Source organism: Nannospalax galili, unplaced genomic scaffold (assembly GCF_000622305.1).
Source record: "Nannospalax galili isolate Female #2095 unplaced genomic scaffold, S.galili_v1.0 scaffold429, whole genome shotgun sequence".
NCBI classification, from domain to species: Eukaryota; Metazoa; Chordata; class Mammalia; order Rodentia; family Spalacidae; genus Nannospalax; species Nannospalax galili.
The window spans coordinates 4,493,455-4,518,007 of NW_008360330.1; the positions used below are offsets into that span (position 1 = coordinate 4,493,455).

The following is a 24,553-nucleotide window of genomic DNA, read 5'->3' on the forward strand; positions in this document are numbered from 1 at the left end:
TCTTGAACATTTTATATATATACTAAGATAGCTACCAATAGCCCCATTTTATAAATGCAAAAACTGAGACTTGGGTTACATAATTCCTAAGGAACTCACATTCAATGAATGGTGAACTGGGCCTATAAACCAGCCTCCTTAATCTTTAGCCTGACCTTCTAGTTCCTCCCTGTAAGGATGTCCTCACCTGAGGGACCTGAGATGGATTGTACAGAGGAACAGCCCCTTGCAAGGTGGGTGGGGGAGGCAGAACACCAGGCTTGGGGTACAACTCAGAAGACACACCCTGTGATGGAAAACAATAGAGAATATGATCAGTGGCCACTTCCTATTACAAGTTCTCTGAGCATCAATTTCAGTCAACAGAAGGATTTCTAAACTCAGAAAATCACCAGTTAAAAACATGGCTCAGGTGGGTACAACCAATGCTAACTGGGATGACAGTGCAGAGGCAGGTGCTCTCACACCCAAAGCAAGTGGAAAGAAAAAAACCACAATAAGTTATACTAGGACATCATGAAAGGTACTATCACATTCTTCAGAAAGCCCAAAATACTATATAAGTACTCCAGCCAGACTTCAAGAAATAAAAATATTTTCTTAGCAATAAGCATGAAATTCCTAGTAATGTAGACAATTTGTGAAGAATTTATTATAACCCCAGCCAAGGACACACTAGTGAACTCTAGCTCCCACTAAGATAGTCATCTGCCTAAGCTATACAGGCCAAAAAGTGTGTCCCTCCAAAAATTCATAGAATGAAGCCTCAGTAGCTCAGCATGTGACTGTATTGGGAGACAGGATCCTTAAAGAGACAATATAGGTACCTCACCCAAAATGAATGATGTGCTTATAAAAGGAGGAAAGTTAACACAATATATACAGAGGCAAGACCCAGTGAAGGCACAGGAGGAAAACGACCATCTGTAAACCAAAGAGAAGCCAGACTGGCCAGCACCTGAACCATGCACTTCTACTCCCCAGATCTGTGAGAAACTGCCCTCCCATTATTGAGGCCCTAAAGACAGAGGTACTATGTTCCAGCAGCTCAAGCAAAGTTATGCCAAAGTTTTCCACACATTCTGTAAATATCCTGTGAGTCACCCCTCCCAGGGCTGCTCCTCCAGGCCACTGTGGACATTCAATCTTCACACACAGGGATCCACTTGAGTCCCAAACCCAACCCATAGCATGCTCACTTCTGGCCCTGAGAACCCTCTGACCCCAGTGCCTTCAGCTATTCCACCACTGTTTGGGGCTCCTCGGAGATCACCGCCACCTAGAAGGTAAGGAGTCAAAAGCTGTTTCACATGTTCAGAACTGAGGAGTCCCTAACCCCAAGAAGATACCCCAACTCTAAGAGCAACAACAGCACTAAAGATGACACAGAAGACCAGGGGCTGGCAGTACCTGTGCCCCTGGAGAAGGCGCTGGCACCAGATAGAGTTAGGGACTCAAGAGGAGGTGTTGATGAGAGGCCCAGGCCAGCATGGTGAGGAGATGATGCTCTGGGGGACTCCTGCTTGGTGGACAAAGATGCAATGTGGGTGACATCAGTGGTTAACAAATTCATGCCAACTACATGTATTTTGGTATTTACAATGGTGTTTCTCTACCCTGGCAACCTACCACTGGGAATTCTCCTCAAAACACCACTTTCCTCCTGTCTGACCTGTCCTAAGAATGCAGATCAGCTCCCTGTTATTGGGCCTCTTAAGTGAAATGCTTTCTTCTCTCTCTCTCAGTTTTTGTTTTTGTTTTCCCCTTAGGCAGGCCTGGCACTCATCGCGATCTTCCTGCCTCAGTATTCCAGGTATGAACCATCATTCCTGGCTACTAAGTCCTTTCTGCCAACACAAAGCCTCTATTTCATCCCCCCTCCATGGAAGGAGCTGCTGGCCCTCTGTGAAGATTACCTCTGAGTCAGAACTGTCTGAGGAGTCTTCATCTCCTGAGGGGGACACACTGTTGGCGGGCTTGGACCGAAACCAGCTGAACCAGCCAAATCCAGAGCTCTGAAGAGAAGGGGGAATTATTAAGGCCTATGGACTTGTTTCTCTCACCATCTGTGAGAGTTGCCTGCCTGGTATGAGATGAGGGTGGTGGGGTGAGGGCTCCCAACTCTGGGGTCTGGAAGGGGGACAGAAGAGGAAGGAAGCACGGGAAGAGAAGAACAAGTCTTCCACCTTTGCAGTCTCTTTCTCATCTCCTGGCTTTTCTCTCTGTGAGGCATCTTGGTAAGATTTTTTGTCTGCTTCATCAGAGGACTCCTCCTCATCCTCCTTGACTGAAACCTGGGGACTTTCAGAAAACGTTTGAGCTGTAGGAGGCAGCGGTGCCTGGAATAAAATAAAAACCACGAACATTCACATAGCATTCAGCAGCTTACAGAGCCCGTTTCCATATGGCTTCTACCTGAGCCCTCCAAACCCCGGCCTTAGGAACTTTCATCCTACTGTGGAGGGAGATGGGCTTAGGCATGAAAATGTCTGGCCATAGGTCTGGGAACAACCCAAAACCAAGCCCAATCTTCATCTCTTCCCAAACCTTAAGAGTTTGTCATGTAACCTTTCCAGATCACAGTCTCCAAGACTGGGCTAAGACTGGGTACATAGAAGCAGGGTTCATGGACGCTACTGCCGGTGATAAAAAGCGAGGCCTGGAAGCACCCTTCAGAGATCCCCAATTCCAAAACAAGAAAATGCAGCAGAGTGACAAACTCTCTCGAGGGTATCTGTGAACATGTGCACAGGAAGGGAGCAAAATATGCCCACACCTCTTCCTATTTTCTTTATTATGGTAAAATATGCACCACATAGAGCTCATGAACCACTTATAAGTGCACAGCTTGGTGACATTAAGTATATCCACAATGTTATCCAGCCATCAGTAGTACCCATCTCCAGTACTTCTTACGTCCCATCAGAAAATCTGTACCATTAACTCCCTACTCCCCAGCCCCAGCCCCTGGTCACCTCTACCCCATTCTATTCTGTCTCTTTGACAGAATAAACTATGGAATCCCATATAAATGGAATCATGCAACATATTGCCCTTCATATTATATTTGCATTTTGTACTTTCAATAACACATAATTAGTAAAAACTTTGAAAAATGTTTTGGCAAAATACAGAAAAGGCTTTTTTTTTTATGAGAATAGTATGAGGTACCAGGCACTGCTCTAAGTACTTTACATACAGTGATCCAGTAAATCCTTACAACAGTCCAGTGAGGTAGGTACTATTATCATCTAGTTTTAAATACAAAAACCAAGCACAAAGCCACACAGATAGCAAATAGCAAGGAAAACATTCTAACCTAGGTATTCTGGTTTGCTTCTAAGACCTATACCAATAAGTCAAGACATGGACAAGAACTTGCATGCTAGATGACCTCCATATGTGTCATGTATGAGTGAAAGAAAGGATGAAAGGAGAAACAGAGGGAGGTCGGAAGCCAGGCATGATGGCACACTTGGGAGGTGGAGGCAGGCAGATCTTTGTGAGTTCAAGGCCAGCCTGGTCTATATAGTGAGTTCCAGGTTAGCTGGAGCTACAGCAAGACCCTGTCTCAAGAAGACCAAAAAAAAAAAGGAAAGTTGGGAAGCAGAAAAGTCCTGTTTCTCAGTGTTCTCCCCATGTGCCCAACTGTCTAGCACAGAGATCCCTTGCTCTTCCTTCATTAAGCCAAGTGCCTCCACTTAGGGCCTCTGTTCCTATTGCTCCTTCCACAGTGAACACTTGTTCCCTAGGTAGTCACCTGGCTCATTTCCACATTGTACTCTAATCTCTACTCAAAGGCTTCCTTAGCAGCATAGTCCTTAGCCATCCTCTCTACCCTGTGCAGAGAGTTGTTCATTTCTAGTCACCTCCACCAGACGGCACTGCGTGAAGATGTCTATATCTGTTCACTGGTGCATGCCCAGGCCCATCACCAAGTCTGGTACATTGTAGAACTCATCCGTAAGTTGTGAGTGAATGGTAGTACTTTCACCCAATGAATTTTTTAAACCAATTTTTTTAAGTTATACTTACTAATGAAAGAAAAATCTTATTATACAGCATTAAATAACAAATAGGAAGTATATCTGTGTTGACTATTGAAAACATGTACATGTATGTATATATATACATATTTCTATACATATAGGCATGTGTACATATGAAAAAAATACTTGAAGAAACTACATGATGTAATCATTCAGCCAAAGCAAAGCTCAAAGCTGCAGAACACCCGGTTTGGCATCAAATCTGACCACTGTGGAGGAAAGCGGTACAGTCCACCAAGACTTGGGTGGAATGACTGGACAGCTAGGAGAAAAGCCGAGAGGGCGGACATAAGCAGACACTCACAGGCCTACCATAGAGCCTTCTTTGACATAAAGCAAGGCAAACAGTAAAATCAACACCAACGGTCTTCCTCAACATGGAAGAAGAGGTTGCAGAGGGACCAAGATCCATCCTTGAAATAAAACTAAACTAGCTCAGTTCCTCCATCCCCCGAGGACACAGGTAGATGAGACTGAGCATAATCAAAAACACAGTCTCCTTCCCAACCCCCCAGGTTCCATATGGAAAGAAACAAGGACTGGCTTGCAGGAGGTAGAGGAAGAACTCCCAGTGCTAGAGAGGAGCCTGTTGTACCTGAGAAACCCAGGGCAAGAGGCAAAGAGAGGCATCAAAGAGGACCCCAGCATCCCTCCTGCCTTTTCTCCTCACCTGAGGCTTGGAAATGACTTCTAGACCATCAGGATACTGGGGATCTTCTTGAGATGTTGTGCCCTCTCCTGTAGTACCAAAGGAAAACAAAGCCAGTCATCTGAATTTGTGCTCTTCCCACCCATCCTAAAAAAGGTAGCAGGACCAGGCGCTGATACCATAAGCGGGTCATAGCAAATACAAAGTCCACCTGTTTGACTCCACTCAGCTCAAGCTACCCAGGACACACTGACCAACATGACTCTAACCCCAGAATGCCAATGTCAGTCCTTAGGATTGTGAGGAAATCACAGCAGACTGGAAATAGATCACAGGGATCCTCCCTTCCATGTGAGTCTCCTTGGCCAGGGCCTTATCTTAAAGGACCAAGCTTTAATCTTCCTATGTGGTTCCCAGCACCCCCCTGGCATCACTCAGCACTGCTCCCCCACATTCAGCCTCTGCTGTTCAAGGTCTTATGGGCCTGAAGAAATATAGAACCAGGACTCAAACACAGCCCGAGCCTCAGGCCCTAACAGTAAACTCTTGGGCTTTTGAGTACAGGATGACTTCAGAATGAAGCCCCTTGACCAATGTGCATATGAGGTATAGGTGGCATTTCATCATTCTGCTTTGCAGTCTCTCCATTTCAAACTACATATTCCAAGGAGTGTACAGAGTAGTTATGTCTGTCCTGCCCTGCTTGTCCCAGTAGAGAAGTAGATGGGCTGGCACAGAGCACACGCCTTCAGGTTTATGCTAAGCTCTAGTTCACAGGCTAAGAGCAGGCCAGGGCACACTCTCCATCCATACCTTTACCAGTCCCAACCCACTTCTTCCAAGTGGTACCTCCCTCACCTACTTCCTTACTATCAAGACCCCACCCCCAAGGTGTCCAGCTTGGATGACAGCTCTTACCAAGGGCAGGATGTATCTGCGGCATATCCCTTTCTCCAGGAGCCCCTGTCACTGTCACACCACTGTTGCTGCTGCTGTTGCTGCCACCACTGGTCAGTGGCAGGTGGGTGGCAGGAACTGAGTAAAGGGGCACTGGGACCCCCATATGCCCTGCACCTCCTCCCTCTGAGTAGGGTCCCTGCTGCAGAGGAAAAGGCTGATGTGGGCTGGGCTGGCTCAGGCCTGTAGGCGCAGGTGTTGGCCACAGGGCTGCATGGTACCCAGGGTCTTCTGAGTAGCCTTGATATCCGGAAAGTTCCTGATAGAAAGTGTCTATGGAGAAAGATGTGAGACTTGAAATGTGGCATTTGCAGACTAATCACACCAGAAATACCCCGCTCTTATCCTCTTGGGAAATCAGTCATGTGAACTGGCTGCTTGTGGCTTCTTTTAGCATAATGAAAAGCAAAGCAGAATAATTGTAACACTCCTCACTGCTGTCTTCAGAATTATTCCCTTACTTCTTGGATGTTCTCTGAGCCCTTAACCAATGGGTTGAGAGGGAAGAAATGAATCCCATAGAACTCCACACGTTTTTAATATTTGGATAAACCCTTTCTCCTTTAAGGAGTTCTCACTAGTCTTGAGTGTTCAAAATGTAAAAGGTTTAAGTTAAAAACACAGCTCACATCTTAGAAACAATGGCTTTACATTTGAAGAATCTGGGTCTGTTTGCCCTGGAAAGGACTTTGCTGATAAGATCAGCTATAAATGTGGATGTGTGAAATGATCAGCCTAAGGACACAGGACTGGTATGGGCTGCCAGCCAGGTGCTCTGGGGCTACAGCAGCCAGGGCCACAATGAAGCTGTCATACAGAGACACCCAACTAGGATTCACAAATCCAAGAAACAGAAGTCAAGATCTCCCTTGCTCCCCTGCCCTTCACCCATCCCTGAAGGAAGTGCGAAAGGCTGGAAGGCAAGAAACAAGAGCCCTTGCCTGACCCCAAAAGAGGGAATTTCAGAGAAGGTATAGAATTAACTAGGGGTATAATACTTGCTGACCAACGACTCAGAGGCATCCTGAGGGAGGTGTTAGGAGGCTGATAAAACACTTTGAAACTTATTTCAATTATATGACAATGGATAGTTCAAAAATCATCAGTTTCCAGTGTCTAAACCAGTAACATAAAATACCAATAATCTGCGCTCTCTGGCCTCAAGAAACATATCCAGCTAGGAGCAAAGTATTAACAGAAGTGGGTAGTACAGCACAAGAAATATTCAGGTATTCGAAAACCTAGCCTGTAAAGCAGAGACTCTCATCCTACAGGAATTTAAAAGTATCCAGGGTGTGTGAGACCAGCAGGGGCATATGAAAGAGGTGACTTAGATCCATGGGTCCATTTTCAGACAAGGAAGGTACCAAGGGAGGGAAAGGGTAAGTGTGTTCAAAATTAGTCTATCTCTTCTAGTCAGATCATATACCAGGTACCTGTTGTTCCTCTGGCTCCAGAAATAGCAGAGCAAGCAGAATCAGGATCCCCAAGATCGCCTGCTCTCTTTTTCTGTTTAAAATAAAATGAAACCCTTTAAAATAGAATAAGGAAAAATAAGGACAGAGGACAAAGGTAGTTGAAAACCCAAGCCAGTAAGAAACATCCAGTGGGAATGACCAGGAAGAGGAGCCTCAACTGAATGCCAGTGCCAAGGCCACATGGATAGCACCTTACTTCCAAGTCTCCCAGTTCTGCTCAGAGCAGGCAAGGATGGATACAGCCAGTACTATCCCTCCTCCAGAACAGGGGCCAATGGAAGTAACTAAACTAGGCCTTGGAGTTTGCGGCCAAGGGAGGGAGAAAGGCAGTGTGCGTTTTAAAACCCACTTTGTCCTTTCTTCAGAGCAGAGTGGAAGAAAGAACAAGGGGGAGCCCCTGCTCCAATTACTCTTCTGATTATGGCCAGTCGCTTTTGCAATTGTCAGATCAAAAAGGAAAGGCCCGGAAGTCTTTTAAGCAATTGCCCTACATTTCATGAAAGTGACACAGGTCCACTGTGAACCATTGTTCCTAACAGAGATTGGGGAAGCTTTGATGGTCATGAAAAATTCTCCCAGACCTCAGAGAAGGGTGGCAAGAGTAGTCAGGAGAGCGCCCCCCCCATGTCACTTGCAAACACAGGAAAATGTTTGCATGTGAGAAAAAAGCAATGACCAGGATGCTCTGAATCCTGCCCTACAGGGACACAGGCTTACCTCCAAAGTGATAGCTCTCCAGGGCAGGAAACTGGACCTTTGCTATGCCTGCCCTGTGTCTGGGAGTGAAAGGGAAACACGGGGCACCCATTACCCCTACTCACCTCCAGCTCCTTGTGCAGTCTCCGCAGTTGCATGAGCCAATCCGGTTCCAGGTCCTTGTCCCCTCGGCGTCTTTCTAAAACCAGAGGATCTGACAGCTTCAGTTTCTCTGCAAGCTGAGTCAGGTTTCCAGGCAGGTCAGGGGAAGAAAGTAAGAGGACAAGAGAGAAATAGGATAGGGTGCGTGGAAAGACAGAAGAGAGGGAGCGGCAAGAAGAAAGGAGAGTCATAATTCACTTACACCTCAGATTACAAAGAATAATTGAGAAATAACAAATTCAGCACATCTACTCCCAAAATTGCAGCATAAATAAATCATCAGCCCATTTGGGTATTAGATATTGGACAAAATATGAAAAGCAACAGCTCTTGCAGCTTTGTGGCTCTGAAAAGCTGTCTTCTTTGCAAGAGGCTTCTAGAAACATAGGGACCTTGTTAATGCTAATCTAATTCCGTGGTCTGGGTGGAAGCTGAGATCTGCATTTGTAACAAGCCAGTGCTACTTTCTGCTTCAAGGCTTCACTCTGTTCTGTATCTAGAAACTTCTCTAATCACATATCCTGGGCCCTCAGCTCCCTGTAGCCCTCAACCCACCAGCAGAAATACCAGAGTACCATGGCTCAGCACTACAAACAAAGTTTGGTTACAGAAGCCAACACTTGGGTCTCGTCTAAAGCAACACAAAAACTGAAGGGCATCACTGCCTTTTACTCTCAAGCTAATGGATTTTTTTTTCTTCAATTAATTAGAACAACTATTTGCCTGATTGTTGTTTTCTTCCCTGGGAACTAAGGATTGGTATGTTTCTGTTTTCTTTCTAAAATGTGTCCCACATGTGATAAAATATTCCATGCATTTAAAAGCATTTTAATAAGGATCATTTCCTGTTTTAATCACTAAAATATATTTTCAAAGGCCAGCTTTTGTAATTAGAACAGCTCACCATAGCACGAAGTTTTACTGTACTAGGCAGAGAAGACACACAGAGGAACTTCTCAAGCAGCATACACCTGCTTTCCAGTCTCCCCACCGCCCCACCACCCCCTGCCCAGCGAGTCCTCCTTTGAGCATGCCGGGCCTCTCCTTATCACATCCGGGCATGCATATGTGGGCAAAGACGGCCAAGGGCTCCAATTTTGCAGCACGTTCAAAGAAGATGAAATGTGGAGCCTAAGCTGCTCGACAATGGCTTCTCTGAACACTGGAGATAAAACATGGGCAGTGACTCCTTTGAGACGCTCACCTTGATGAGCTCCATTAATAGCACAGGGTGACTGCTCTCTCCCTGGCTAAGGACAGCTGCAGCAATGGCTTCACAGTAATGCAAGGCCTGGGGTGCCAGGCCGTAATCTGCCAGACGGGCAGCATAAAGGAGCTTATACACCTGTGAAAAGGAACACGGTCAGTGATGAGTCCATCCAGGCAAGAGCAGGAGAGAGAAATGTAGATAAGACTTCTTAGAAGTCAGCTGACTGACTCTGGCATCCAAATATCAAGGGCCCCGTGCCATTTGGGGCAATTTATCTGTGTATGGGCACAACTCCAAATCTAGACTGCAGCTTCTACATTAAGAGGAAAAGGATGGGATCACATCAGCCCATCTTCCCAGGCCCTGGTCACCATGGAAGATGGCCCTTTTATCCAAAGCCCATGTCCCAAAGAGCCTGAACATGTGAAGTGTAGCCCTAGGGCCCAGATAAAAATGCAGAACTAGACCATGGTGCAAAGACTGTGAAGCCCAAAGGAGAATATGGACAGATACAGGGGGGCTCTCACTGAAGCAGGAGAGACAGGGCAAGATCAAGTGTTATGACTCTGGTGTGAGACAGACCCATTCCAATCCAAGTTCATGCTAAGTATGGGAAATTGGGCTGGTTCCTTCGCCTCTCTGTGCCTCAGTTTCCCCACTACAGCATGGAGAGGACAATACCTCCTACTCCCTTGGCTGCTGTGAAGATGAAATGAGATAGCCCACACAAAGTACTCAGAACAGATGGTGTGCAGAAGTATAACCCCTCCGAGCTTCAGGTTCCTCTTTTGTAAAAGGGGGAAGAGTAATCATGCCTACCTCACAGGATTAGAATAATAGTCAAGAAGCAAAACAGTATGTGGCTGAGCATGTGGAACACAGTCAATAAGAACAGCTGACTTCATGACAATTTGTCCAAAGCAGTACCAGAATAGCTGGCAGGTGGACTGCATTAGGAGGAAGAGAAAAGACAAAAGACCAGAGTGCCTGTGGAGGAGCTTTGAGGAGGCACTGTTAGGCAGGGTAAAACTCTCAAAGATGAGACGATATCAAATGGGTCATTTCTTTACACTACAATGGTTCATTCCCAAGGTTGTGTTTGCTTTGTGCTCGTGTGTGTGTGTGTGTGTGTGTGTGTGTGTGTGTGTTGTTATTGTACCTGTGTTCATTCTCAATACAGGCACTGAAGGACATACAGGTTAGAAAAAGTCTCAGCCCTGAAGATGATAATTGAGGCAGAGAAGAAAGGTGCCTGCCTGCCCATTAAAGGAAAAATATAGAAAATGCAGGGCAGTAAATGTGAGATGGGGACCCTGAAGCCAGCACTGTGGCTGAGATAGTCCCAACAGAGCAGTCACTCTTTCCGAACACTTCTCCAGTGAGCTACAGAAACAACTAACGCACTCTTAGGCCAGTTCCACTGCACAGGCTCCACTGTCACACCAATTTCACAGCCCAGATTATTGAGGGCCACCATTGTCACAGCAGTTAGTGAGAGGAGAGGGGGCTTCCTGGAGCTGGGTCTCAGAGCACATGGACAGGAGGAGGGTGCAATGCCAACATCAGTCATTATGGGTGTAAAATGGCAACCAAATCCCCAATAGAAAAGCTGAGAAAGGAGAGAGAGAGAGAGAGAAAGAGAGAGAGAGAGAGCTAGAGAGAGAGAATTTGCACAGCTGAAGCCCCAAGAGGGAAGTGAGCTGGAGGGCCAAGGGTAGAGAGTAGAAAGGAAGGTCTGGGGAAGGAGGAATGATCAGAAGGAGGGTGGTAGTCTGAGCAGCCCCTGGGGCAGGATGATTGTAGAGGCTGAGAAGGAGCTAGGAGGAGTGCTGAGAGAGAAGAGCCAAGGGCAAAAATAAAGCGAGCTCAGAACTGAAGCACCGTTTCCATGCACTGGGAGTGGGGCAAGAGCCTTCAGCAGAAACCTCTGAAAGGCTCTGCTTTCATACTGTAAAATACAGATCTCCAGGGAACTGGAAAAGTTATACTGTTCTCTCTCTCTCTCTCTCTCTCTCTCTCTCTCTCTCTCTCTCTCTCAAATGCAGATGAGCTGGCCTGAGGTACCAGGTACCAAACAAGGTTGAGAATATGGCTGCCCACAGCCTTCCAACACAATGAAGCTGATGCCCCCCTCTGGGTTGTTACCTGGAAAGAAATGATAAAGGACTTAGGGCGGCCCAGCATCTGGCAGTATTCGAAGATTTCCGTCCTCTGAATAGCCTCAGTTGTTGCAAATTTCAAAAACTCTTGACTAAAACCAGAAACAACAACAGAGTTGAGGTGAGGTCTGTCCCTCTGAGGAGGTAGTCACACACCATTTGTCCTCTGGGGCTGCATTCAGCAGCTCCAAGAGTGGAAAGAGGCTGTGGGCCCAGAGCAGATGCGCTGCCTCCTGACCCTCTGAATGAACTCTGTGCCAGAGGCTCTTAGGAGAAAAGTCTGCCCACTGCCAGGAGGTCCTGTGCCTTCCTTACTAAATCTAGGCACTAAACCCTATCCACCAACATCCTGAAAGCCAACCTTTGGCCTTAGAGGCTGGTATACTCCCAGGAAAAGTAGCCCAGTTTGAGCACACTAGCACCAAAGAGGAAGCCATGGGGCCCTCCAGGAGCCCTACAGAAGGCCTAGCAGAGACTGGGGAGGACAGCTGAGCTAGAAAAAAAAAAAAAAAAATGACAAGCCTTGCACAAGAATTTAATTCAGCCAATGAGGAAGAAGACTAGATAATTGTGATCTAAGGGACCACAAGAGTCCCTTATTCCCTCAAGTCTCCTCTCAACAGTTTACCAGGGGTTCAAGATCACAATCCCCACGGATATTCCCAGAAGTTAATGCATGATCTCCAGAAACTTCCTCAGAAATCATAAGAGTGGAGACATATTAACCCAAACACCATATGGTCACATTTGGCCCAGATGGTCTTTCGTGAGAAGCTAACCATGCTCTCTGAGCCCAGGGTCTTGAGAGAATGGTCAATGAGGCAGGTAAGTTGCTACAGCGGTTGTCAGCTGGGGACATCAGTTACAAGTCTGAGTTCTGTAGCCTGACTGCCTGGACTCCGAGTTTTTATCGTTCTGTACCTTGGTTTCTCTCCTGCATAAGTGAAGATCAAAAATACACTTTTTTCATAAGGTAAATCCATAACAAAGGAAACAGTACAAAGAAAATGGCCAGTGCCAAGCTTCAGAAAGCCTTTTCTTTCTCTTTTTGAGACAAGTCTGTGTAGTGCTGGCTGGCTTACTGGCCTAGACCTTGCTGAGTAAACCAGGCTAGCCTTGGACTTGCTACAATCCTCCCACCGATGCCTCTTGAGTGATGGAATTGTACAACACCGTGCACTGCTCAGAAGTCTGTTATGGGGTGCTGGTAGAGAGACCCAGAACAGAGAAGAGACCTCGGGAGCAAGTTTGTCTGTCAGCCAGTTTATTCATTCCCCAAGGCTTACTGAGGTTGTTCAGCACAAAAATCCTGATAGTAGCTAGCAGAAAGTAAGTGGCCAGGCTCTAAGGGTTTGTGTACCGCGTTCTTTAGTTGCAGTAGTTCTGGCCCCAAATCAGAGACTAAATATAAACTGCTCCACTGTCCAGTTCTGAGATGGCTCCCAGAACATGGCCAGAGATACCTAAGTCCAGAGAGGGAGAAAAACTTTTCTAACTTTCTCCTTTTCCTTCTTTTTTTTTTAACTCTCTGGTTGTGGAGCTAGGCTGCCACCTAGTGGTCATAGTAGTACACTACATCCAAAAAGCATCAGTTCAGGCCCTCTGGTGGTGTGACCAGGCACCTTCTGTGGTCGGTCATCTTGCCTAAGTCTATGCAGAAATGCAGAGGAGGGTCTAGCATTAGTTAAAATTTTCACAAGAAAATGAAAACTGAAGCCATGAAACCCAGTGAGGGCTAAAATAATCCCACAGAAAACATCTCTGTTATTTCTTTTTCCTGGAACCATCACATACCTGTGGCTACTGCCCAGCAAGGCTAGATGGTCTGTCTTCACGGTGTAGTGGCCAAAGGACACATGAGCCATGAGATAGCAGAAGTGAGCTGCCTCTATGAGCCCTTTCCCAGCTGCAGAAGAAGAACAAGACCCCAGTCATGGAACACACCATGTGGGGCCTACCATCTAGGTGGGACTAAGAGAGACAGAAGAATAGACTCCAGGATAAGAGGGCAGACACTTCATGTAAGTAAATCACTGGCGTTCTCATAGTACAAATCACAGACATGCCCCAACTCCCTCATTCCAAGACCAGCTTTTTAACTTCAGATATTACATTTCAATTCTCATCAGTCACAATAAGGTGCTATTTCACACATACACACACACACACACACACACACTGGGTTTTTTATTGGGAATTTAAACATCATAGTCTTTCCTGAGGATTGGAATTGAGAAGAGATGCCTACACCTCAGTAAAGCAGAGCATTAGACCCCTTGGCTGTTTTTAACTCTATCTTCTTGGGATATGGTTGCTTCCCCTGCTAAAGTCAGATAGCAGATGGCTCTTCCGCTTGCTCATAAAAATCACATCAATTACCAAATTGGTCCCAATTTTTAAATGTTCTCTATATATTTTCTACTGCCTCAAAATTGAATTAACTTAAGTAGGTGTGATAATTCATCTTCATTGTCACCTTGAATGGAATAGGAATTGCCCAGGAGATACACCCTCTAGGTGTGGCTGTGAAAGCGTTGCTAGAGGGGTTTAATGAGCAAGGAAGACCTACCCCAAGTATAGGAGGTACTATCCCATGATGTGGGGTCTGGGACTGAATAAAAATGGGGTAAGGAGGAAGCAAACCAAGCCTCCATCATTCATCTCTCTGCTTCCTGACAGTGGACACAATGCGACCAGCCACATCATACTCCCGCCACCATGCCTTCCCAACCATGACAAACTACATCCCCTACAACTGTGACCCAGGACAAACCCTTCCTTCATGTTTTTGTCAGCTATTTAGTCACAGCAATGAGAAACTACCAAATAGAGTACATAAGGTACCAACACACTACCTGACACCTAACAAACCTGGGTTCCTTTTTGTCCAAGAAGCCTACCACTTGTTACACTCTATACATGGCTGCTTCAAGTTTAACAGAGGAATTGTCCACCAAGTTCTAGATCAACATTAGTTATACCCCTTAATTAAATTTAAGAACTAGTGATCTAGAATTTCCAACTACCACTAAGTGATATAAGGTCATGTTCATCAACAGAGGATAGAAATAAAGACCAGAGCATTACTCAAGGTAGTTCAAGTTAAAAACATTTCCCATCTGATCAAAGTGGACCACTGAAGAATAAATGGCAAGAGGAGGTGACACGACCCTGGTGTTAGCTCTAGATGAAAAAAAAACGAGTTGCTGAAAGGAGGCTGCACAGCAGTGAAAAAGCAAAGTTTACAGAGGGAATTCTGGGAAACAGAGATATTCAAAGGATGTGTCTTTCCCTGGAATTTCTTAACCCAAAAAAACACAGAACACCCTGGGTCTAGAAAAACCTGCGCCACGGACTCTGGCTTTCCACAGAAGACTCTAAGGACAGGCATTTAAAGTTGGCCTGGGATGCTCTAGAGGAGGGAGACAATGCTTGTTTCTGCTTACCCAGGGTGTCCCCCATGCTGACAATTGCACGCTGATACAGGTCTGCGTCTCCAGCCTGATTTGACAGAATCACAGCCAAGTGGGGCCTCCAGTCTCCCCATTGCTTGTCTCCACAACACTGAAAAATAATGAAGATTTACAGAATCCTTTAATACTGCCCAGGATGTAAGTAAAGAAGGCTGTTATTTTCCAGTGTGGAATACAGAGGATGTCTACTTTTTCTTTTGGAGGCAGGGTCTCCCTGTAGCTCCAGCTACCCTAGAACTCTCTATGGAGACCAGGCTGGCTTCAGTCTCACAGAGATTCACCTGCTTCTGCCTCGCAAGTGCTGGGACTAAAGATGTAAGTACCACCACACCTGGCTGCATTCACTTTAAAAAGTATTTGGGAGCTTGTATCTAATCCTTAAAAGATTTTAGGCTTACCTCTTCAGAGGGGGAAATTTTAGGGTAGCCAAAAGTGTCATAAAAATAAATCAAAGAAGAAAAAAAAAAGGTGGGGACAGGTTGGTGCTCCAGAACAGATGTGGTAGCTCAGCACTCAGGAGACTAAGACAAGGACATGATGAGTTTGAGACCTGCCTGGACCACATCATGAGACCCTGCCTCAAAGTGAAAATAAAAAGAGGATAGACATATACATTCATGCACACATCTATAAAAGTTATAAAGCTACTGGGAAATAAGTAAAATGATATTATTAACTTACTAATTTTCAAATTTTTTCCCAGTGCCTTCACTCTAGTGACAACCTCCCTCCTCTCCACCCTCAAAAGAATCTGCCTCTGGAGTCTCAGCGAGAGGAGGAAGAAGGAAGATTGATTACCCCGTCTCATGAGTAGAAAAGACCATGATAGCCTGGCATATAAGTCAGGGGACTCCATGTGCCTTAATGTCTTATCGAATGGCTAGTGTTTTCTGGTTTTACAAAGCACTTTACAGATGGCAATCTCCATAACACTGCTGTGAGGTATACTTCCTACTACCACTTTAAGAAGGAGAAAAATCAAGCCAGCCTTCAATCTCCAGTCATTTCTTTTTTGAACCCTATGCCCTGATGACAATGCATAGGCCACAGACTCCACCAGAGGGCAGGAGAGAGTCAGCAATGCCTTGGAACTGTGAGGCAGCCCTGCGCAAACGGTGCTTTCCTTGTGAACTCATCCTAGCTCTTCTCAGTGAAGAACTTTAGGGAAGAACGTATCAACAAAGAAGCAACGTAATGTGATAGACTCTACACAGGCCCTGGATTCAACTCAAGCCCTGCCTCATACTAGTTGTTTGACCTTGAGCAGATATTTTAATGTTATTGAATCTTATCTTTAAAATAATTTCTACCTAACAGGATTATTGTTGATAATAAGATAGTTAAATAACTCACAGAGCACAGTGCTTCATGCTTAGTTTGCACTTTACAAATTCCATAATGGCCATGAATACACATGCACATACATGCACACAAACACATACATATGTAAGCTCAGCAGAGGAAAGAATTGGTTTTCAGATCAGTCTATATCAGTCTTATTGCGTAGACCTGTAGAGGAGATTGATAGTAATTGCTAACACTTTTAGAGTTCAAAACCATTCATAATTACTTAGTGTATGTAATCATTACGAGAAATAAAAGGTGCATCATCCAGGTCCATGTGATACTTGCTCCATATTTCTCTAGACAGTGAAGCATAAATGCATATGATAATGGTGGTCATAATAAATCATATAGTAATAGTTTTCAGTTATTGCCATGGCTCAGACCATGAACCACACCCTGGGCTAAGCACTTCTCCTGTCATCAACCACATGTACCAAGAACTCTTCCTCTCTCACTTGAGCACTTAAACCAAGCCTCTTCTTGCTGGGTCTTTAAGAGGGAGACAGAAGAGAAATCATTTCTAAAAGAGAAAATCATCTTGGAAGTCATTCTTCTGTCTCCTCCCTGGATAATGGGAGTGGGCAGCGTAAAGTACATTTATTGGGGTGGGGAGAGGAGAGGGGAGGGGAGGAGAGGGGAGGAGAGAGGAGAGGAAAGGAGAGGAGAGGACATTCATTGACTAATTTCCATGGGCTAAGCATGCAAGCGTGATAGCTGACAGGTTCAAACAAGTTCACTCCTTTTATTTTCACAATAATTCTAGTGATTGGCCACCAAAATCTCCACAAAGATGAAAAGCTGAGGCTCTGTGCGATTAAATAGCAGAGCCAAGTTTGAATAGCAGTAATGAGCAAAATCAAACTTAAACCTAGGATGAAAACCCATGCTCTTTCTACTACACCACTCATCATATGTTACTGAAGTATAGCCTTTATTAGATGTTAGGGGCTACAAAGATCCCACACTCTGAGATCAAATACTGCACTGGCACATCACCTATGGGGCCTTGGCTTTCTTATCCACAAGCAGGGAAAATGAGTTAACGCTGTCTCATCAGTGAGGTCCAATGGACCACAGGCTGATTGCGTCATTTTCTCCATTAGGTGCTTCATGACATGATGCAATTTTATGGCAGAGCTGGAGTTTCCATTCAGCTGAATTGTGAAGCATACTTTGTGTTCCAAAATTGGTTTAAAGAGGAGGGAAAGAAAGCAGAATTTCTCTTTTCTTGGAATTTTCTACAGCAATAAGAAGGTCAAGAAAGGGAAAAAAATTTGTAAAATTCATTTTTATTAAAACTAGTTGCTAGCAGAACTTCAAGCTTCAAAATATAAGCAAGGGCTGCCAAAAATAATGGAGATGTATTCAGCAAGACCAGAGGGAGGGGATGAAATAATACTCCTATGAAGCAAGAACATAAAACTAATGTAAAGGAGTTCAGGAAAGAGATGGTGACAAATAGGAAGAGACAAATGTGACCTGCAGAGCTCAGGAAAGGAATGGGGCAAATATCAAAGAAAGAAAGACAAAATTGGAAGGGCACAAGACACAGAGTCACAGGGAAAACACAGTGAGGACCAGGATAGAAATAAAAACAAAAGGGAAGAAGCAAAGGAGGGAGGAAAATAAAGAAGTAAAATACTTCAATTTAATGAGAAAAGTAACAATCAGATATGGTGGCACAAACTTGTAATTCCAGCCCTTGGGAGATGGAGGCAAGAGGATCATGAGTTCAAGATCATCCTTGGCCATACACTGAGTGAGGTTGAAGCCAGTAAGAACTCTGAGTCCCTATCTAAAAAAAAAATCAGAGAGAAAAATACATATATGTATAATTCACATATATAGCTTTTTATATATGAACTATGTATACACGTGATTCCTGAAAACAAAAACAAAATAAATATTGAAATAAATAATTCAAAAAAGTTCCTGAAGTGTTAAGGTATGAATATTCATATTTAAAGGACATGTCATGATATACTACCAGGAAAAAAAAAACTGACCAATCAACACTAAGGTATATACAGATATATACTAGTAAAGTTATTAGATAAGAAAAGAATACTTTGTGGCAAAAAGATTAGGTCTATGGTAATGTTTTTAAAAATATTTTATTTATTATTTTTATTTTATCTTATGTGTATGAGCATATTGCCTGCATATACGTAAGTGTACCCATGCCATGCAATGCCTCAGAAGAGGGTTTTAGATCCCCTGGAACTGGAGTTTCAGACATTGTTAACCGCCATGTGGGTGCTGGGAATCAAACCCGGGTTCTCGGCAAGAGCAGCCAGTGCTCTTAACTGCTGACCCATTTCTCCAGTCCCAGGTCTGTGGTGATGGGAGAGCTCTCAAGGTCTTTGGAATCAGACAGACCTGAGCCAATAATGACCCTATTCCTCACTATCTCTGTGATGCCTTTGCAGCTCTATTTCCATGTTTGCAAAGCAAGGATAATAGCCCCCACCTTCATGAATGAAATTAATAATATACATCAAAGCTTATATGGGCCAGGCACATTGTAAGAAATAATAGCCTATTGCTCATGTTTCATCTCAAACAGCATCACTGCCTTCCTGAGAAGTCCCCAGCATCCCATTCCCAACCCTTAGGACTCTGAATTGTGGAAGGAAGCCTGTCACAGAGAGTACCGTGGCTGCTTGTGGAATCCTTCCTGACATGAGCTGGAAAAGGGTCTGTAGGGGGTCGTTGAGTGCCAGTGTATTGGTGAAGCTGTGGAGAGAAAAGAGAGTCAGTGGGGATCAAGTCCAGCAGGGACCTGCCCCCAGCATACAGGACTTACAAATTTCCACTTGATTTCAGGAGCTTCTTTTGGAACATGAGCATCTCTGCTCTGCAGTGCCTTTATGGCCTTTAAGGGAAGAGCAGCAGCATCTCTATCTCATCACACACCCCAAATAGACCTCATTGTTTAGGGATATTTTCTGTATTTGGGCCCTAATGCCATAATTCTTGAGTGACCATTTCTGAACCCCTTCTTCTATCAATGAGATGACCACCCATATCTCAAGGGCCCTTGGAGAGCCCAGCAATAAGCCAGGAAGCTGTACTCTGTAGGCCCCTCCTTCCCAACTACCTTCAGCTTCTCCTCACTAAACCCATCCCACTCAGTGTCATTTTCTGGCTCATCACAAGCCTGAGTCTGTAGAGCTTTGACTCACAAGCACTAAATAGCCATTTTCAATAACCAAAGAGGCGTGGAAGAGGGACTAAAAATGATCCTGTTGATGACAAACTGTGGGATATGCTTAACAAGGATATAATAAGCTCTACAGCTGATTTGAGATTTAAGCATACTCAGTAAGAGATATTTTTCACAATTCACTGGGCCCCATCAAAAATCAATGGCCCAAGGCAAAAATCTGTAGCTGAGATGTATGCTACAGCATGGAGACTTGAGATATTCATTCTTAAAACCCAAAGGGAAAATCGTCCCTCAGATCACCATCTTTTGCTTAAATAGCACCCTTGCCATGGGAGCTCAACGCACTCAGCATAATGGACAGGAGCATGCCCACCATTCCACCCTCGAGCCATAATGAAGTGTGGGTGGTATTATTCATCCCTAGATAGATGGGGTTAGAGTGATAAAGAGGCCCACTGAGGCCATCGTGAAAAATGGCTGCCAGGCACTGTGACAGCCGGTAGGAATACAGACTGAGCTTAAAATGGAGGGTCTGTCTCCACATCCAGCTCTCTGCCCAATAGGATTTATGGACAACTCAATCTAAGTTAAGCTGAGAAAGTAGCTTCACAGCCTCAGCCAGTCCTAGAAGATAAACCTACACAGGTGACATCTTTCTAATGGTCTGCACCCTACAGGGGGCCTAACCTCACCCCTGCCACTTAGAATGTGTGCAGGAGCCTAATGTATTCCTAAAGAAACCCCTCTGTAGCACCCCCTATTCCCAACACCCTCTTTTCATACTAATTCTCTATTGTTCTATTTCATAGGCCCACTCAGCTGCTGGCTGTGTGCTTTGCTTCCATCCAAGTCTCACTCTAGGCTGCTCATCCTCCCTGGACCATCATGGCACTTGGTTCAATGTCAGGTGTGATTTCTTATTAAGTACATCATTTCAGTCTCAACACTCGAGTTAATGCCTTTTTCTACCATGGCTCATGGTTCTCCCTCCACGTATCCCTACCCATCTCACAATACCTACAGCCTCACCACAAGACCAAGCCCTGGGCACTTCCTTATATCAAAACGTCTTGTATTTTCAGGCTCCATTCAGGTAAAGTTAAGCAATCACTTCTTCCCTCAGTATTTGGAGCTATCTAGACCTCCCCAAAAAACGACTACTGCAGTGTAAAACACTGAATTTTTGGAAACACTGGCCCTGAGAAATATGACCAAAATGTTTCATTCCACTTACTTGAGTTGAAAGAATGTCTCTTTATCTATGTTATAAGAATCTGGGGGCAACAGATAGCTCAGTGGGTAAAGGCATTTGCCACCAAGACTGACAACCGAAGTTTGAGCCCCAGGATTCACATGATGGAAGAAGAGAACCAACTCCAGAAAGTTGTCCCCTGACCTCCACAAGCACACCATGGCATACATACACAAATAAAATAGGTAAATAAATATTTTTTTCAAATGAAGACTCTAAAGAAGCTGGGTGTGAAAGTGGTATGCCTGGATCCCAGCACTATGGAGGTTGAAGCAAAAAGACAGCAAATTCAAGGCCAGCCTGGGCTACATATGTTTTATAGAAAAAAAAAACTGAGCATATGCCTTTAATCCTAGTACTCAGGAAGCAGAGATAGGCAGATCTCCATGAGATCAAGGTCAGCCTGGTCTACCTAGCAAGTTCTAGGCCAGCTGGAGTTACAGGAAGACCATGTATCAAAAAAAAAAAAAATGGAGAAGGAGGAGGATGAGGAAGAGGAGGAAAAGGAGGAGGGAAGGAGGAGTAAGAGGAGGAGGACTCAGGACAAGAAGGAGGAGGAGAGAAGAGAGGAAAAATCTGAAAATGAGAAATACTATATCCATAGCAGAGAAGACAATTTGTGTAGAGCTGGAGCTTCTCAACGCATCTTGCACTTCTCCCTTCACACACACACACACACACACACACACACACACAATCCTCCCCACCTTTGGAAAGGAGGCTTCTCTGTTCCTGTGGTCTCCTTTGTAATCTGGACTCACCCACTCATGACCCAGTTGTAGGTCCTTGGGTCCATCTTGCTGGCTAGGAACAAAGCATGACCCCACAAGTGGTTCTTCATAGCCCACTCCAAAGCCTCCTGAAAACCAAAGCATGGCATTCAATAGTACCTTCCTAACTTCCTCCAATGAAAATAACAAATTCCCACATATAGGCACCCTGAGCAATAGCAGCTGGATCTCCTGGGAGACTTAGAAGAAGAGCAAGAAGGTGGATTCCATTCAGTATGGTATTACTGTCTAAGCTGGCCACTTTGCAAGCCATCTACTACATCATTTCATTAGTGTCCCCTCAAACAAGTTCACCAGGTCATCTCATCTCTTTAGCAGGTTACACAATACTTATAAGAACCTAACTACTGGGCTGGAGAGACAGCTCAGCAGTTAAGAACACTGGCTGTTCTTGTAGCAGACCTGGGTTCGAATCCCAGTACCCACATGGCAGCTAACAACTGTCCGTAACTCCAGTTCCAGGGGATCCAATGACATGGGTGCACTTACCTACATGCAGGCAATACACTCAAACACATAAAATAAAAATAATAAATAAAATATGTATTAAAAAACTACCAAGAATTAGAGAAGTGGTACATCTTAAAGATTGAGTCTTAAAATATGAGTAGCCATATTTGTAAGCCCTTGTCAAGAAATTCCAATGGACTCTCATACGAACATTTGAAAATTGCCCTGTTCTGACTTTTTTCTAGTTCCCTGTCTAGAACTGGTAATGCTAATTACTCTTGCCTTTACTTCTCCTTCACATCTCCTATTCACAATTCAAAGACTTTCTTTTCCTCCTTGAGATATGAGTTATGCAATTTGGGAGTCTTTTAGATAGACCCACTGAAGGCGGTATTTCAAATGTCTCACTCTGCGTCCCTATTCAACATGGAAGAAGCCAGAGCAGGCTGCATCCCGATTCCACGTTGGCAATTTGGGTAACCTCTTCAGAGGATGGTGTGATAAGAATAGGAGGTAGAAACTGGCTAGGCAGTTAGGGAAAAAAGACCCCAAAGAAAAGTAGGCAGTTTCTTGGCTAAAAGTCAAAATGTCCTTGGGCCTCTTAGCAACATACTCTGTTCCAAAGGCCAAAAATATCAAAAGTATTTGGGAGCTTGTATCTAATCCTTAAAAGATTTTAGGGTAACCTCTTCAGAGGGGGCAATGTTAGAGTAGCCAAAAGCCCCATTAAAAAAACAAAGAAATACCATATGAAGTTATCAGAAAAAAGTGATTGGGAGATATGGCAGGAGTTGGAGGGGAGTAGGCATGGATTTGATCAAAACACCTTATATGCAGATATGAAATTATCAATAAATTACTTATTTAAAAAAAAAATATGAGTAGCCAAATGGCATTCCTGAAGCCCTATGAAGGAACAATGCCTTTTTGGAAAAACTGTGGCAGAGACTGGGTCTCCCTTCCTGGGTACAGAGCTCCTGGGTGTGGTTGGCTCCTGGGTGTGGTTGAGTCTAGGCCATGGCATAGAAATGAAATCCCAGGTGCCACTTCTAGGTTTTGCCCATAAAACCATCCATACACACCCACTCCACATACATCACTCCATCACGTTGTTGGAATGGAAGGACTCCTAGGGAACCTTGGAAACTCTAAGGAAAGATGGTAGCACTCCCAGCATCCTGAGTCTGACTGTGTGAAGGAGGACTATCCCACTGGCTTGTATAAAAAGTAATGAATTGCTTCTGTTTAAGCCAGTGTAGTGGGAGCTAGCCTGCATGCCTAATTCCAAGACTATTTGTTAACTATCAAATGCCTTCATAGACCAATATTGTAGCATCACTAATTGGGTAAGATGGGCTAGAGCTGCAAACTTTAAAGCACATACACACATATTCATCTTTTTAATTCAACTTATATTTGACATTTTGGACTGGTATTAATAACTTCCCTGGTGGGGGAAAAAAAAAAACATGATTTCTGGCAGAAAGTCACTAATGAGGTAATTCTACCTCCAAGTAACAAGTACTTTGATTATCCCAACATATTTCCATGTAATTTTGTTGGATGGAGGGAGAAATTTAAATAGTTACAACTAGGGAGTCCAGCCTCAGATCCAAATCAAGTTAAAAATGGCATTAGGTTTACTTTTTTCATAGCATGCTTTAACTATTTCATAATTCTTTTTTACTGTTTTGAAACCGAGTTACTAATGGATTCGTTGGGAATTATCAGTTGGCTCAAAAATCTGCCCCTCCCAAAAATATAATTTAAGAATAAATGAAGAAATTGAGAACTTATACCAAGGATATCAAGTTTACAAAAAAACCAGAAAAAAGACCCAGTCACATATGAATAAAAATATCTCGCTATCCCTCTTCTTGTTCATTACCCTGCATCTACCCAGTGTTCCGTCTAAGCCCTCGCTCATTTCTAGACCAGTGATGAAGTAATTAAAAACCTGTGTTCAGGCTCATGCTTCTCAGATCTAAGCCCCATGTCCATCACTAGCTTCCCAATCTGCAATCACAAAAAAATACTGAGGAAAGTATTACATAGAAGGCAATGTATATGTTTCATATAGAGACTATGATAAAGAGCAAGGGCAGCAAAATAGTCCTAACGTCAAATCCAGAATGCTGCCTGTTTGGGTATAGCCCACAAGTTTAGAACACTGTCTACCTTTTTTAATGATCAAAAAAGATGAAAAGAAAAATATTTCGTTACATATGAAAATGATATGTAACTCAAAGTACTGTGTATACAAATAAAGTTTGAAACCCAGCCAAACTCACTCATTCTGTATTGCCTGTGACTCTTTCATACCTCAAGGGTAAAGTTGACAGTGCAGCAAGACCCAATGGCCAGCAAAGAAAGACGGTCCACAAAGGCTGGAAGTATTGGCTCACCAGGCCTGGAGTTATAATCAGTTGTGAACCGCAAAACATGGGTGCTAGAACTGAACTTGGGTCCTATGGAAGAGCAGTATGTGCTCTTAACCACAGAGCCATCTCTCTGCCCCTTGATGGAAAAAGCTTGCCAACTCCGAAGTTTATCTTCTAAGATATAGTGTTAAATGAAAAAAGAGAAGTCTAGTAATGATATAAAAAAACTCAACCCGGGCTTGGTGACACACACCTTTAGTGCCACCACTTGGGAGGCAGAGGCAGGCGGATCTCTGTGAGTTCAAGGCCAGCCTGGTCTACACAGTGAGT

At 44.2% G+C, this 24,553-nt stretch overlaps 1 protein-coding gene across 16 annotated transcripts in view; it reads right to left on the reverse strand.

Annotated features, from left to right (window-relative positions):
* LOC103727996 (protein transport protein Sec16B) overlaps positions 1-24,553 on the reverse strand; it is a 68,507-nt gene that overhangs the window by 1,449 nt on the left and 42,505 nt on the right. For 12 of the 16 annotated variants that reach the window (XM_029560188.1, XM_029560192.1, XM_029560196.1 and 9 more), the window contains 15 exons: positions 21,363-21,460; positions 18,835-18,916; positions 14,807-14,924; positions 13,155-13,266; positions 11,347-11,452; positions 9,196-9,336; positions 7,955-8,068; positions 7,092-7,164; positions 5,617-5,928; positions 4,720-4,787; positions 2,187-2,339; positions 1,917-2,015; positions 1,411-1,522; positions 1,200-1,279; positions 188-286 (listed from right to left, as the gene is read on the reverse strand). In XM_029560188.1, coding sequence (XP_029416048.1) covers positions 188-286; positions 1,200-1,279; positions 1,411-1,522; positions 1,917-2,015; positions 2,187-2,339; positions 4,720-4,787; positions 5,617-5,928; positions 7,092-7,164; positions 7,955-8,068; positions 9,196-9,336; positions 11,347-11,452; positions 13,155-13,266; positions 14,807-14,924; positions 18,835-18,916; positions 21,363-21,460 — 1,767 coding nt within the window. The remainder of the gene's footprint in view (positions 1-187; positions 287-1,199; positions 1,280-1,410; positions 1,523-1,916; positions 2,016-2,186; positions 2,340-4,719; positions 4,788-5,616; positions 5,929-7,091; positions 7,165-7,954; positions 8,069-9,195; positions 9,337-11,346; positions 11,453-13,154; positions 13,267-14,806; positions 14,925-18,834; positions 18,917-21,362; positions 21,461-24,553) is intronic. The other 4 variants (XM_008826118.3, XM_029560195.1, XM_029560197.1 and 1 more) reach the window with 3 other exon arrangements.